The sequence below is a fragment of the Carya illinoinensis genome, chromosome 15 (assembly GCF_018687715.1).
Source record: "Carya illinoinensis cultivar Pawnee chromosome 15, C.illinoinensisPawnee_v1, whole genome shotgun sequence".
NCBI lineage: Eukaryota > Viridiplantae > Streptophyta > Magnoliopsida > Fagales > Juglandaceae > Carya > Carya illinoinensis.
The window spans coordinates 6,103,663-6,117,858 of NC_056766.1; the positions used below are offsets into that span (position 1 = coordinate 6,103,663).

The 14,196-nt window shown below is 36.2% G+C and overlaps 4 protein-coding genes across 5 annotated transcripts; all 4 read right to left on the reverse strand.

The window, feature by feature from the left end:
* Window positions 1–424: 424 nt before the first annotated feature.
* On the reverse strand, window positions 425–9,690 carry LOC122295785. Of its 2 annotated transcripts, XM_043105040.1 has the most exons (8): window positions 9,275–9,690; window positions 6,930–7,021; window positions 1,841–2,064; window positions 1,513–1,751; window positions 1,234–1,443; window positions 1,022–1,114; window positions 840–935; window positions 425–732 (listed from the first exon to the last, which is right to left on the reverse strand). In XM_043105040.1, exons 3-8 carry the CDS (start codon window positions 2,058–2,060, stop codon window positions 442–444), a joined length of 1,149 nt encoding a protein of 382 aa, XP_042960974.1. In that variant the 5' UTR covers window positions 2,061–2,064; window positions 6,930–7,021; window positions 9,275–9,690; the 3' UTR covers window positions 425–441. The 2 variants fall into 2 exon arrangements, with proteins under 2 accessions (XP_042960974.1, XP_042960975.1); XM_043105041.1 differs by lacking the exons at window positions 6,930–7,021; window positions 9,275–9,690 and adding an exon at window positions 2,147–2,331.
* Window positions 2,349–4,173, reverse strand: LOC122295784. The gene is made up of 3 exons (XM_043105039.1): window positions 3,253–4,173; window positions 3,080–3,167; window positions 2,349–2,990 (listed from the first exon to the last, which is right to left on the reverse strand). The coding sequence occupies exons 1-3, from the start codon at window positions 4,158–4,160 to the stop codon at window positions 2,358–2,360; spliced, it is 1,629 nt and encodes a 542-aa protein (XP_042960973.1). The 5' UTR covers window positions 4,161–4,173; the 3' UTR covers window positions 2,349–2,357.
* On the reverse strand, window positions 4,439–5,791 carry LOC122296596. Its single transcript, XM_043106398.1, has one exon. It carries the CDS (start codon window positions 5,789–5,791, stop codon window positions 4,439–4,441), a length of 1,353 nt encoding a protein of 450 aa, XP_042962332.1.
* Window positions 9,691–10,103: 413 nt separating the features above from the next.
* LOC122296597 (amino acid permease 5-like) lies at window positions 10,104–13,245 on the reverse strand. Its single transcript, XM_043106399.1, has 4 exons — window positions 13,128–13,245; window positions 10,561–10,722; window positions 10,334–10,439; window positions 10,104–10,233 (listed from the first exon to the last, which is right to left on the reverse strand). The coding sequence occupies exons 1-4, from the start codon at window positions 13,243–13,245 to the stop codon at window positions 10,104–10,106; spliced, it is 516 nt and encodes a 171-aa protein (XP_042962333.1).
* Between the last annotated feature and the right edge of the window lie 951 nt (window positions 13,246–14,196).

Below are 14,196 nucleotides of genomic sequence, written 5' to 3' on the forward strand. Positions count from 1 at the left end.
GAAAAAAGCCTATCATTTCGCCGCAAATACATCTGTCATACCCAAATTTTTATTTTTATTTTTTTTTCTCCTCTCAATTATATTGATTTTTATCCACTCAAATCAAATGAACTTCTTTTCTTTCTTTTATGCAAATAAAATATTTCTTTTTCTCACAAATACTCTAAAATTAATTGAAATGTTGTAAATTTCATTTCAAGTAAAATTATTTTGGGCCAACAATAAATTTCTCAACAAAATAAAGTTCTAAAATTGCTCATCTAAAATCTTTATACACTTCATTTTTTTAAGTCTATAAACCATTAGCACTATTGTTAAGGTTTATTGATGTCATTAAGAAAAGTAAATGGTTTAAAAAAACCCACAAAACTACAAATTTATTTAACGATAAGCACTATTGTTAAACTACAAATCTACTATCCCTGAGTCTGCCTCTCTGACTCATATCTCTATAAACTTGTCGTATTTGGCTTGTAGTAACATGACATTCTCTCGTAAGTCATCAAGTTGTCCCTTATAATCTGCAGCCTCTTTCTCATGTCTTTCTGCACGTTCAGTTAATTCTGCTATTTGGGCATCAGTTGCTTGTCTAGATGATTCGGGAATAACCATCTCGCCGAGCCCTCTTACATATCCTGACCTTTGACCCAAAACTTCCTTGAAAATTGTCATTGCAGCCTCCTTAGTCTGCTTCTCAGGCTCCAACTTTGACATATTTGCAGCCATCTTATTCTATAAACCATTAGAAAATTACACATGTTAGTGCTCATAATATGTACTTATAGAATGAAAAATTATTTGATAAAACAATATGTATATTGCTTTTATTTAATACTCACATATTGCTTTTCCATCATAGGAGTTACAAATTTGTCCTTCTTTTTTGACCACCTCACTTCTTTAAAGAAATCAACCACAGTTTCATCATTCCCAGACTTCAAATGCAAGCAAATTACATTCAACTTAGACTGAATATATATAGGAAATCTTAAGGTATATTTCAACCAAAATGGAGACTTACCCTCATCTCCATTAGCCGTACAAATGACCTTCGTCCAGCTGTATGATTGTTTTGTTGCTTCTCCCTATTAAATTTATTTCGTTCAGACATTCGCTGCACTCACACGAGACATGATATAAATGAGAAAAATAGAAGTGTCAAGATGATTATATGACTATTTTAATTAAAAAAAATGCCACATAATGTTAATTAAGTATTGACCGGTAAATTACCTTGAAGTTCTCGCTTGAATATCGAGCGCATAACTTCACCCAAGTGGCTGGTGTCACCCATGATGGCACATTCGCAAGTGCTTCTTCATTACTATCATATAGCTTATAGGTTCTATGTAAATCATAGCGAATATGATTAAATCGCTTGCGTAGTGTCTTCGTAACCGCATCACGATGATTCTTCTTGGTCCAATCAAGGATGAAGTCATTCTAGAGACAAACATCAATCGAATTAATTCGATACTCTATTTGAATATGTATGAAATTCAATACTTTTACCTGAACTCTTGAAATCAATTCTTCCTTTTCATTAACTGGTACGTTGTGCCAGCTTGCATGACACAAGTCCATATAATGCTTAACCAACCATGTAATTCTTGTAGTAAAAATAAGTGCATTTTCACAACAAGGTGCAGTCTCACCATCCTTTATCCTCAAGGGTATCTTTCCATGTTTTCGCACCTTCTCAAATTCCGTGCATTTTGCTTCTCCTCGCCCACGCTTCCGACAAGGTGGTACTAAGTTCAAAAATCAAAATAACCAACATGTTAAGCATATAATGTAAAACAATATGTAACACTAATACCAATAAAAATTAGATTAATACCAGACGAGTTTGTGCTTAGTGGCACATCGACTGCTGGCATATCATTTGGGACGACATTGGGTTGCTCAGTTGAGTCATCTAAGCTTGAGAATGCATCATCTCTAAGAGCAGCAATAGGTACTCTATTTCGAACTTCATTTCTTTGAGATCTTCCTCCATTATAGTTCACGCCACATGCTCGGACTCTACCTCTACCTCTGCCTCTTTCAATTGTTGACATATTCCTGCAATGACACAGTTAGTATACCAATAAACTTTGCTAAATTTTTCAAAAAATAACAAACTTAATAATTTCAAGCAACTTACACAAAATGATACTAAACTGAAAATAATACTTATATTCAAGAGAAATAAGTGGCTAGTTCATCTCATCCTCCGTTGAGAGACTATCTTCTTCGATGCTACCCTCCAATTCGGCACTATCATTAGAACTGTCTTCACTAGTATCGTTCTTGATAAAACCTTGCTCAAATTGATCCCAATTTGACCTTTGCATTACTGATGTGTCAACATCAACCTACTCTGGCTCTACATTAGGCCTGTGCATATCTGTTTGCAGTGGAATGTCATCAGCATGGACACTCACGTAAACATCGCTAGAATTATCCTCTTGGTATGCATCATCGCTAGAATCAGATGCGTCATCTTCAATAAGGGGTTCTCGTGGAAGGTCATAAACATTTCTATGTATGACCTTTTGCACTACATACCAATCACCACGGATGCTACGATTTTTTAGGTAAAACACTTGTGAAGCTTGGCATGCCAAAACAAAAGGGTCGTCCTTATAAGCTGTACGAGACATATTCACACTAGTAAGATGTTGTTCCACACGTATCCCTCGTTTGGAATCAGAGATGTCAAACCATTCACATTTGAATAAGTAAACACGACGCCAACCCATGTAGCGGACTTCCAAAATGTCTGTTAGTCTACCAAAGAACTCGAGCTTCTCGGATCTTAGTTGTTCACTAATGACCATGACACCTGAGTTTTGGGTGCGACGATGTTTTTCACGATTTGTGGTATGAAATCTTATACCATTGCTTATGCAACCAGAATAGGACGCACCCCAAGGATCAGGACCACATGCTAGGGCATATAAATCGTCTGAAACTTCTCCAGGATTATCAGCACGCATACTTTGAATCTATCACAAGTTCAAACAAGGAACCGCATAAAGTAAACACAATACAAGTTTTGGCGTAAAACAAACATACTAAGAATGAGTTTGCATACATGTGACTTGAACCAGCCTGGGAATTTTGCAGCATGCATATTATCAGCATTATCGGGATACTCTTCACTCACCTGCAAGTAATGCTCACTAGACAAAAGGCCAACACCAGTTAATCAATACCAGTAAATCAATATCTTTATAAACTAAATTAGTAAGTAGTTTGGTTACTTACTTAAGGTATTTCCCAATCTCTATGCAATTATTAAGAACATACCATCTGGCTTTTATGAAAATGTTATCATCTAATCGGTGACGTGATGCAAAACCCATGGGGCGCACCTTTTGTGAAAAAACAGATAGTCCATCTCGTACACCCTCTTCTCCTTCATCAACGTTACGTTCAGGAGGATTGAATCTGGTCTCAATATCATTGAGGTACATGGAACAAAAATTCAAGCATTCTACATGAATATAGGCCTCAGCTATTGAGCCTTCTGGGTAGGCCTTATTCTTAACATATCTCTTGAATTTTCCAAAATACTTCTCGAAAGGGTACATCCACCTATATTGAACTGGCCCTGCAAGTAACGCCTCACGTGGCAAATGGTAGGCTAAGTGCACCATTATATCGAAGAAGGTAGGCGGAAAAATCATCTCCAGTTTGCATAGAATGATAGCGATATCAGCTTGAAGCTTCTCTAAGACATCAATCTTACATGTTCTAGCACACAATTCTTTGAAAAAAGTGCTCAACTCAGTTAGTGCCAATCGTACATCTTGGCGTAAGTATCCAGAAATTGCAGTAGGAAGTAATCTTTGCATAAAAATGTGACAATCATGACTTTTCATTCCCGAGATTTTGCAATTAGGTACACTAATACATCTGGCGATGTTCGAAGCGAAACCATCTGGGAATTTCACATCGTGCAACCAACTACAAAAACCAATCCGCTCAGCTCCATACAGTGTATAACATGCATGTGGCATGCTAATGCGTTGTCCATCCTGAATAAGGTGTAACTCCTTCCTTATGTTGAGATTGAAAAGATCACGACGTGCATTAGGATGATCTTTAGTTTTGCCAAAGATATTCATCAAAGTTCCTATGATGTTGTCACAAATGTTTTTCTCAATGTGCATTACATCTAGATTATGTCTAATCTTTATGGTCGACCAATATGGTAATTCAAAGAAGATACTTTTTTTGGTCCAATTGAACTCCTCTATAGTACGCTTTCTTTTTTTATGGCTTTACCAAAATTTGCATCAGGAATATTTTGGAGTTGAATGAGTATATCTTCTCCAGAATACACAGTAGGTGGGTCACGATGCTCTGAATTACCATTAAAAATAGTCTTTTTCTTTCTCCATATATGGCTCGATGGCAAGAATCGGCGATGACCCATATAACAATGTTTTCAGCTATATGTCAACCACATGGAATCTGTTTGTTCCTTGCACGATGGACATGCCATCTTCCCCTTAGTGCTCCACCCGGAAAGGTTTCCATAAGCAGGAAAGTCGTTGATTGTCCATAATAATGCTGCATGCAATCGGAAAGTCTCATTGGCCCTTGAATCGTATGTGCCAACACCATTATCCCATAGATCAATCAATTCATCTATCAAAGGCTGAAGATAAACATCAATTTCATTTCCTGGTGATCTTGGTCCAGGAATCAAGAGTGAAGTGATGAAAAATGGATCTTTCATGCATAACCACGGGGGTAAGTTGTAAGGGACAAGAACCACGGGCCATATGCTGTAAGACTTAGCTAAATTATTAAATGGGTTGAAACCGTCGCTAGCTAAACCAAGTCTGACATTTCTTGGATCATCTGCAAACCAAGCATGCTCTTGATCAAACGTTGTCCACACCTCAGAGTCAGCAGGATGGCTTAGAATTCCCTGCCGAATGACTCGTTGATCCCTGTGCCACCGCATATCAGCTGCTGTTTTCTGTGACATAAATAATCTCTGCAACCTTGGTTTTAAAGGGAAATGTCGTAGAACTTTTTGAGGAATTCTTCTCTTCTTACTTTCGCTGAATTTCCACCTAGAGAGTTTACATTTAGGACATTCATCTTTATCGACGTTTTCCCTCCAATAAAGTATGCAGTCATTCGGACAAGCATGTATCTTGTTGTAAGCAAAGCCCAAACCTTTTTCTAAATTACTTGACTCTTGATATGAGTTTGGCAAAAGAGCATTGGGAAAAGCTGACTTTAGCAAGTGCAAAAGCATGTCGAAAGATTTTACACTCCAACCACCAAGTGTTTTAATGTGCAGCAACTTGACAGTGAATGATAGTTTAGAATACTTTGTACAACCTTCATAAAGAGGACGCCGAGAATCAGCCAACAATTGATTGAAAGTGTGAGATGAATTAATATCAACCGATGGTGAACCCTCAGCATGGAAAGACTCAGTTATGGGAACATCAGGTAAGTCCCCAGCTCGAATATCTCGTAACATAACATCAACGTCATCAATGAAGTCATCCTCTTGTTCGGGATCATACAAATCATCATCATCATCACTTATGATTAAATCTTCTTCCTCACCATGAAAAATCCATACCGTATAATTCTTGTCAATACCTTTAATAAACAAGTGTCTCTCTACCTGACTTATTGGTCGAAAGTGATTATTTGAACATCGGACACATGGGCAACGGATTGCCTCACTTGTAGCATGAGACCGGGCAAAGGTAAGAAACTCATTAACTCCTTTAGCATATTCCCTAGATCCAAATCTATCAGTGATTTGCATCCAACTCTTGTCATTAGGTTCAACCCTTAGAATTAATCAAGATAATTCTAATATCTTTTAAAACATGGTTGTATATATAAACATGGTTGTAATATGTTTTCTACACAGAAACTAGTTCATAGTTCAAGATATACTCCAATATGCTTGCAATAAACTAAGAGAAACATGAACAGGATGGAAGCTTATGACAATAATAAAATTGTAAATACAGGATATATACATGACCAACCAAAATGGATAACTTAAAAAAAAAAAAAAAAAAAAAAAAAAAAAAAAAAAAAACTGAATAAATAGTTGAGATCAAGGTGAATAAATAGACTCAACATCTTAGAGTATAAAATATTAATATTTTTTACTTTAATTCAAGATTTCTGTACTTGCAACAGTTTAAAGTATATAAAATAATAAATATTTTATAAATATGCTTAGTTAATGATATACTCAAAGATGCTTGCAATAAATTGGAACGTAGTTGTGAAATTATTAGTTAGAAGTAATTAGGTATGTTAATAATGTTTCATACTATAACATTAATAATACGATTTTTGTTTTGCAATTTAATGTTTTTCTCACTTGTATTGCAAATGGAAGCCGGAAATGATTTTGTTTCCATTTTTAAATAAAGGGTTAAAAAAGAAACATGATTTATGATGAAGGTCATTTAAGGTATATTATGATGCTTTTTTATTTTTTATTTTAGCATGGCTTTTGCAAATTATTGGGGGGTTTTTGTAGGGCTTGCAGTATCAGGTAATTTTATGGCTATAAGGCTTTTGGGTATGATCAACTTGAATTGTGCTTAAGACAGCACGTTTGAATATCTTGCAATTCATAGCCAAATTAGTATGTTCACTGTTACTAGGGCACTACTGATTTTTTTATCTTTTTAAATGATTAGCGGCATGTTATAAGTTTGTACTGATCTCATGTACATGCTTTCGTGAGTATGAGTTTCCTTGCCATTTTTTATAAAAAAGAAACATGGTTGGTCATTATTACAACATAATAACATAACTTCCCACAAAACACATACAAAATACAAGAGTTTGATAGTAGCACTCCATGGACATCATAACAAATTAACCCAAATAACAAGAAGGCAAAAAAGTTGACAACAAAACTAAAATTAGTTACACACCATTTGGAGAATAGATACTGAGATGGACAGGAGCAGAAGATATCTACTTCGTCTTCCCAATTATTCTATCAGTCTCATCATACGTGCCAGGGCTGTACAAAAACATAAAAACCTAAAATATCAGTTACAATATAACCTAAGATATTTCTTTATTTCAACTGAAACAGTTTTTACTGTAAAAATACAGGAATCATAAGAATAGATAGAAGTCCATATCTACAAGAGCATCACCTGTTCAATTATACAAAAAATTCATGGAATCTTATTCCATACAAATCAATTACAACCGACTAATAAAGTATGGAAAAGTAATTTTCTAAGCTCTTCCATTCATCGCTTTCGATCTTTGAAGCTTTAGTCGTTCTTTTTCTTCCAAATGTACCATCTTAAGCATATTGGAACCATCTTCCATATTGTTACAATGTGTTATCTTGAAAACCTACTCAAGAAGCTAGAAGATCCATCACTCTTCTAGGCATCATTCAAATTAGTCCCACCCGAGTGAAGAAATCATTCCATGAGTTTGTGGTAATCTCGCAATGAAGTAATCAATAATCAATGAATTCTCCCTTCTTTTTGCATATGCAACAACGCTCTATGATAAATTGATAATGAATTGATTTTTCCTTAAATTGACAGGGATAATTTCTGCCACTTCTCAAACAGAACATCATCCATCATAAGATGGATAATTCCAAACATAACCCACAGAGAGGCATCAAAGTTGTATTAGTAACAAGAATCAACTCTCAAGTTACAGAAGCAGATAGACTACCAAAGTTAACCGAAAGAATTCCAGTAATTGCATGTGACCCAGAAACACAGGACAGAGAGAAGTATTAATGATAGCATAGGCATGATATAGCAAATATTCAACTTAAAAACAGAGTAGCTATGCATAAGCCAGAGTAATTCAGGCTTTCACAACTCTTGAAACTATATCAACTAAAAAATGAAAACCAAGAGTTCCTCAACCAACCAAAAGTATAATGTATGTAATTCTGCTCATTTATCACTATGAGTATCTATAACCAGTTACCAAAAGGAGAATAATTACTTCTCTTTGGATGGCTGGATGAAGTATATGGCATCCATAGAGGGTAATGTCTGCCTCTGCCTGTATATGTCTTCAACTATTTGTTTTATTGTCTTAGACTCTTACTAGCTAGCTAGCTAGCTAGTTGATGATTTCCACTCATTTCTTATCCCATGACATTTTTAATTCCAAAACTTTAGAATAATTTCACCCTTAAAATTTAATAACGAAAAGCATATGCACGTCAGCATCCAACATGATAAAGAACAGAATACTCATTTTATGAACGAAAATGATGCCATCCAATAAGGTGGAAACTCAAAGAATCTTGCTTTTTAGCATGAAGTAAAATAATTGTAAAACTAAAAGCAAAGTTAAACCAAAAAACAGCACTTCAGATGAACTTAATAATTTCCATCCCAAAATTATTTCAAGATTTGAAGATCATAAACAACAAGTCAAGTTCCATTATAAACAAAATATATCTGAAGCTTATATCATCATAGTTCATAAAAAATAAATATATAATGCTTGAAATAGGATATAACATCTGATACAAGTTTGCTTGGAGAAGAGGCATTTTTGACTACCACAAATTAAGTAGAAGAATATTGCATTAATTTCTTTTGGATTTTACTTAGACTTTTCTCATAGGAAAAAAATATATATAAAAAACTCATTACAATAGATCTTGGTTAAAACACGTGTCAAGTAATTACTGGCCAGAGTTTAAGTTAAGAAACCTTAAATTTAAATCTCAATTTTCTACCCTGAAATTAGAAGCCAAACTCTAATTTCTAACTCTCTAGATTTCATACAGATTGAGTATCAAAGTATTTTATTGTTCACAATAGAATAAGATGTTTGGAGGTTACTAGAATATGGAAGTCTATGGAAGTCTCTAGTCTTTGTTTATTCAGAAGCTTTAGGTTTATTGAGTGCAGGTTCGGAGCTTCAACTTTCACAAGTTCACAAAAATGGCACGAATTAAACTAATCTACCAAAAAATTCCGTGAGATAAATCTACCTCCAGTTTACATATTTTTATCACAAGAACAAAACAAGAATACAGATTTAAGAAAAAAAAAATCGAAGGAAAATCGGACTACTCAAAAACAAAGAAAAAGAATAAACATCTAAGAAAAAACTACACAAATCTAACACCAGATAAATACAAACAGAAATTTGTAAGCTCACAAATAGAGAGAGAAAGAGAGAGTAACCATTTCTCTCGGAATGCCTCGAATCCGAGCATGAGTTAGAGAGAGAGAGAGAGAGAGAGCTGATTGATAAAGTTAGATAAACTTACCGGCGTCGACGAGAAGACGGCGGCGAGAAGACGGCGTCGGTGGACCGATGGGAAATCCCCGTCAGAATCTGAAATCCCGAGAGACAGAGAGAGAGAGAGGCGCGAGACAGAGAGAGAGAGAGGGGGGGAAGTAGGGAAAGTGACGGAAATTAGGCGAGGGATAGGATTTAAAAGACTTATTACAGCGACTCCTAGTCGTTGTAATAAGTCAATTTTAATGAGGTATATATTGTGTCAAATTAAGTCGCTGTAATAAGTTATTAAAGCTACTGTATTGTCAAGAGTATTTCCGGCGACTAAAACTCACGGGAAAAAGTTTTTAATTCCAATGTTTTTTTCCAGCTAGCCACAAAGATCCCGATTTAGATGAAAAAATATATTATTTCCGGCTATATTAGTGTTGCCGGTAATAAAAAGAGCCCAATCTGCTCTCTTTTTTTATAGTGAAAATATGGCAAGATCAGAATTATGAATTTAAATGTACATATCAATATACGTACATATATAGCTAAATTAAGAAATCATTTATCGATATTAAAACTATATTCTAAGAAAATGATATAATGAAACAATTAGCACAAAGATTTTGGTTATAAAATGAAAACAGCTTTGAGGTGAAATGTCGTGCTTGACAGGTTCTTTGGGAGATCTAGTCTAGCAAGGTCTTTATGCAAGCTTCGGCCGCGTGTGATTGTCCAGTAATATAATTGAGCATAACGAACAAAACTTGTACGTACGTACCTGCAACTTTAGCGATAGCTAGGCCAAGAACAATTACTGAATACAGTAGGAACATCATAAGACACAGAATGGAGAAACTCATGCGCAGCTAAGCTGGAAACTTGGGAATTTGAAAGAGAATTATTTGAGCAACGGCGAAAGCCATGAAGTATGGCATGGGATTAACATAACATGTATCAGCTGCGTTGCAACAATTAGAGAGCCCGTACTTGATATCCCTGTTTGATAACAACCACACAATGTCCCATAATTAAGTAGGCACTAAATTAAAGGATTAATCAAAATGATAATTAAGATATTGTACACATGATTTCAAACCTAGCTACGTGCATCATCATTAGGGCTGCAAATACAGTGTACTCGCTGGCTGCTCCAAGAAGGTTCAGGCAGTTAATCACCAAGCATATCTTGAACTTTGCCCCATCTAGAAAGTAGTAAATAAAAACCATGAAAAGAAAAGAAAAAATACTTCAAGATCAAAGCTGCAATTAACAGTATTGCATTGATCATGAACTTGTTAATTTGATTGGAAAAAAAAAACTTACCCAAGTTGGATCGAATGGCATCCATATAAGTATGGTTTCTCTTGGCAGGGACTTCAGGTGAACGGTAGCAAGCGCACAGCAAAGCAGAGGTACAGTAAGTCAAGAGGGAGAAGATGATTATCCCGGCGGGACGAGCTACCCATCCAAGTCGTGCGACGTTCCCTGGCAAGAACATATACAACGGGCTAGCGGCCACAATAGCCGTTGTTAACATAATCCATGCACTCCAAACATTCCCTGCACCGTCGAAAAGTTATATATATATATATATATATATGTTGGGAATTTGGACCTCCAAATTCACCCCCCCTAGGATCTACCCTTTGCAGGAATAATAAGAAAAATAGAGAAATAATAACAACACAAGAAATTTACGTGGAAACTCCAAAACAGGAGAAAAACTACCAGACCCAGAGAAGAAAATTCACTATGTGAAAAATTGTTACAATCACAATTTTTCTCCTCACCACACCCACAAAGCTATCCCACTAGTAAAACTTTAACTTTACACCTCTTCTCTTTTTACAAAAGGTTAATAGAGGAATTTAACTAAAGTCAAAAGTTACTAGATAAGCTTTCAACTGGTGCACTTAAACTAAGAGGCTTAGCCTCTTATTTATAACTTCAAAATTCTGCCCCTTTGTTATTTCCCACCGGTGTGGGACTAAAAGGAGCAAAACATAACAATCTCCACCTTGCGACTTTGACTAGTCCCACAGCCAAACTCCACCTCAATGAAGATCTTCATAGCTTCCGCTATCATGCTTCACCATAAAAGCATACCCACTTAGAATAAACCAATTCCAAGCATTTCACTTCGGCCCATGTCGAAAACAACCTTGCTGAAAATTATGGTGTAACTTCCACGTTTGGCTCTCCTGGAAGTTCATCAGCCATCGACATGAATTTCCACCACACACCCTGCATCAATGCCAAACCAATGCCTGTGTGTAAACTTGTGGACCCGCTAATATTAACACATCCTCTATCATGGCAACTTTGGGAATTAGCGACATGCCATGAGGATGTACATGTCTCTTTTTAAAGAGCAAAATCTTCCATGGAGAGAGACACAATATTAGCATCATTTTCAGTATCTCCATTTACTGACTTGGAGCCACTTGCCGAACCTGCTCCAGCTCTTGGACAATTTTTCTTGACGTGCCCAGATTGTCCACACTCCCAGTAGACTACTTTCTTCTTCATGGAGTTCTTCATCTTCCCATTTTCAGCTGCTACCATCACTAAGTTCTCATGTGGAACATTACTTCCACTACTTAGTCTTCTCTCTTCAGAAAAGATTTTACTGGTAACCTCTGAAAAAATTATTTTCTCCTTCCCATGTATCAAAATAGGCTTCATGTGCTCATAGGAAGGTGGAAGAGACCAGATGAATCTCAAGGCTTGATCCTCATCATCAATTTTAACTCCAATAGCTTCTAGCTCAGCGACAATGCCATTGAGAACACTTAAATGATCTGAAATAGTTGTACCTTCATTCATCCGCAGTGTATGAAACTGCTCCTTCAGGTACACACGATTTGAGACGCCTTTCGTCTGATACAACTCTTTAATTTTTCCCAGAGTTCTTTTGCCGTAGATATTCCATGCACATTTGCAAGAACATTTTTGGCCAGACACAGACGTATCGCACTTGCTGTTCTCAAATCCAGATCCTCCCAATCTTCGTCGCTCATTTTAGATCTGCTCCTTTCACCAGTCACACTAGTACTAGTGCTGACTTCAGGTGTTGGTCTGCCCTTCAATGCCTTGTGTAATCCTGATTGAATCAAGACATCCTTGACTTGTACTTGCCACAAGCCAAAATTGATTCTCCCATCAAATTTCTCCACCTCAAATTTGACAAGATTTGAAGGCCTACTTCCTGACATTACTTTGATGAATTTACTGTAGAAATGAATAGTACCTCACTAAGTCAGTTCCCAAGAAAGATTGGAGGGTCACAATGGACACACTTAAAATTTTCAATCTCCTAGACAGAACCTCCTTAGACTGTACGTATCCACACTACCACACCAAAGCTCCACCCCACAAAAAGAGCCTAGTGGCTCTGATACCAATTGTTGGAAATTTGGACCTCCAAATTCACCCCCCTAGGATCTACCCTTTGCAGGAATAACAAGAAAAATAGAGAAATAATAACAACACAAGAAATTTACGTGGAAACTCCAAAACAGGAGAAAAACCACCAGACCCAGAGAAGAAAATTCACTATGTGAAAAATTGTTACAATCACAATTTTTCTCCTCACCACACCCACAAAGCTACCCCACTAGTAAAACTTTAACTTTACACCTCTTCCCTTTTTACAAAAGGTTAATAGAGGAATTTAACTAAAGTCAAAAGTTACTAGATAAGCTTTCAACTGGTGCACTTAAACTAAGAGGCTAAGCCTCTTATTTATAACTTCAAAATTCTGCCCCTTTGTTATTTCCCACCGGTGTGGGACTAAAAGGAGAAAAACATAACAATATATACACACATCAAGCCCACAAACCAACCCATGACAGAAAATATTATTTCGAACTCCGGCCTGCCGTAATTACCTGCTCGCTTTGGGCTGCGGCCATCGTCGTCGACGGACTCAGAGTCGCTGCAGCTTCGTGGGAACAGATCTTGGTATGGAAGCTGGTTATTTGTGGCAGTGTTTTGAATCTGATGCATCTTTATGGACTGCATATATGGTATTAAAAACACATCATGAACATAAACAAGAATGAGTTTATTTAACATTTATGATGCATTTTCAAAGTGACTAGGAAGAGCTCAATACAGAACTCCAGCGATTTTGGGAATTCCAGAACTTCCATTGTGTGTGTGTGTTCATGGGCATAAACGAGAGAGAGAGAGAGAGAGAGAGAGAGAGAGAGAGAGAGAGAGAGAGAGAGAGAGAGAGAGAGAGAGAGAGAGAGAGAGAGAGAGAGAGAGAGAGAGAGAGTAACATTCATTGAAATCATCTTTAAAATTTATAAATTTTTTATAAATTCAAAACATTCTTATCTATAATTTCACATTAAACTAACCATTTAATTCATCAAAATAATAATATAATATGTTTTTTAATAATAATATCTTTTATATTTTACAATTACACTTACCATACTAACCATATGTACATTAATAATTTAATGTGATACTTCAATTATTATTTATCATAAATAGTGATTTTGTACTAAAGGAAAGTGATATTGTAATTGGAGGAAGTGATTTTATAATAAAATAATAGGATAGATCTTGAATAGTGAGTCTTGAAAAATTATTTTTTCTAAAGAAATGTCCGAAAGACTCACATTCCATCAAATCTCATCAAATAGTTGCATTCTTGATGGCAAAGCCCTTGGTCGCCGGCGGCAATGCCAGATCGCACAAAGTCGGCAAAATTACTATGGCTTCGTGGAGAACACGAAGAGTGGACTCTGACGTTGCAAAGACGGAGATGGAGATGGGAGGAGAGGGAGGGGGAAATGAAATTTCGAGGGAGAGAGAGAGAAGGAACGAAATGGAGAGAAAAGAAGAGAAAATGATATGGGTGAAACCATTTTATTAAATGACATGGATACTACGGTTGCATGCCGCTTTCACCAGGCAGTTGTATGCATCATTTTTCTTTACAAA

Bases quoted from the DNA above. Each gene is read 5' to 3' on its own strand.
- LOC122295784 (XM_043105039.1), bottom strand. From the start codon at position 4,160: ATGCACATTGAGAAAAACATTTGTGACAACATCATAGGAACTTTGATG. The intron at 3,168-3,252 runs GTAAGTAACCAA...CCTTTTGTCTAG, and splicing joins GAGATTGGGAAATACCTTAA to TGAGCATTACTTGCAGGTGA. The intron at 2,991-3,079 runs GTATGCAAACTC...AACTTGTGATAG, and splicing joins CAGGCTGGTTCAAGTCACAT to ATTCAAAGTATGCGTGCTGA.
- LOC122296596 (XM_043106398.1), bottom strand. From the start codon at position 5,791: ATGCAAATCACTGATAGATTTGGATCTAGGGAATATGCTAAAGGAGTT.
- LOC122296597 (XM_043106399.1), bottom strand. From the start codon at position 13,245: ATGCATCAGATTCAAAACACTGCCACAAATAACCAGCTTCCATACCAA. The intron at 10,723-13,127 runs GTAATTACGGCA...TGTTCTTGCCAG, and splicing joins CCGCAGCCCAAAGCGAGCAG to GGAACGTCGCACGACTTGGA. The intron at 10,234-10,333 runs GTTTGAAATCAT...GTTATCAAACAG, and splicing joins ATGATGATGCACGTAGCTAG to GGATATCAAGTACGGGCTCT.
- LOC122295785 (XM_043105040.1), bottom strand. From the start codon at position 2,060: ATGTCAACAATTGAAAGAGGCAGAGGTAGAGGTAGAGTCCGAGCATGT. The intron at 1,752-1,840 runs GTATTAATCTAA...TTTTGAACTTAG, and splicing joins ACTAAGCACAAACTCGTCTG to TACCACCTTGTCGGAAGCGT. The intron at 733-839 runs GTGAGTATTAAA...AATGGTTTATAG, and splicing joins CTATGATGGAAAAGCAATAT to AATAAGATGGCTGCAAATAT.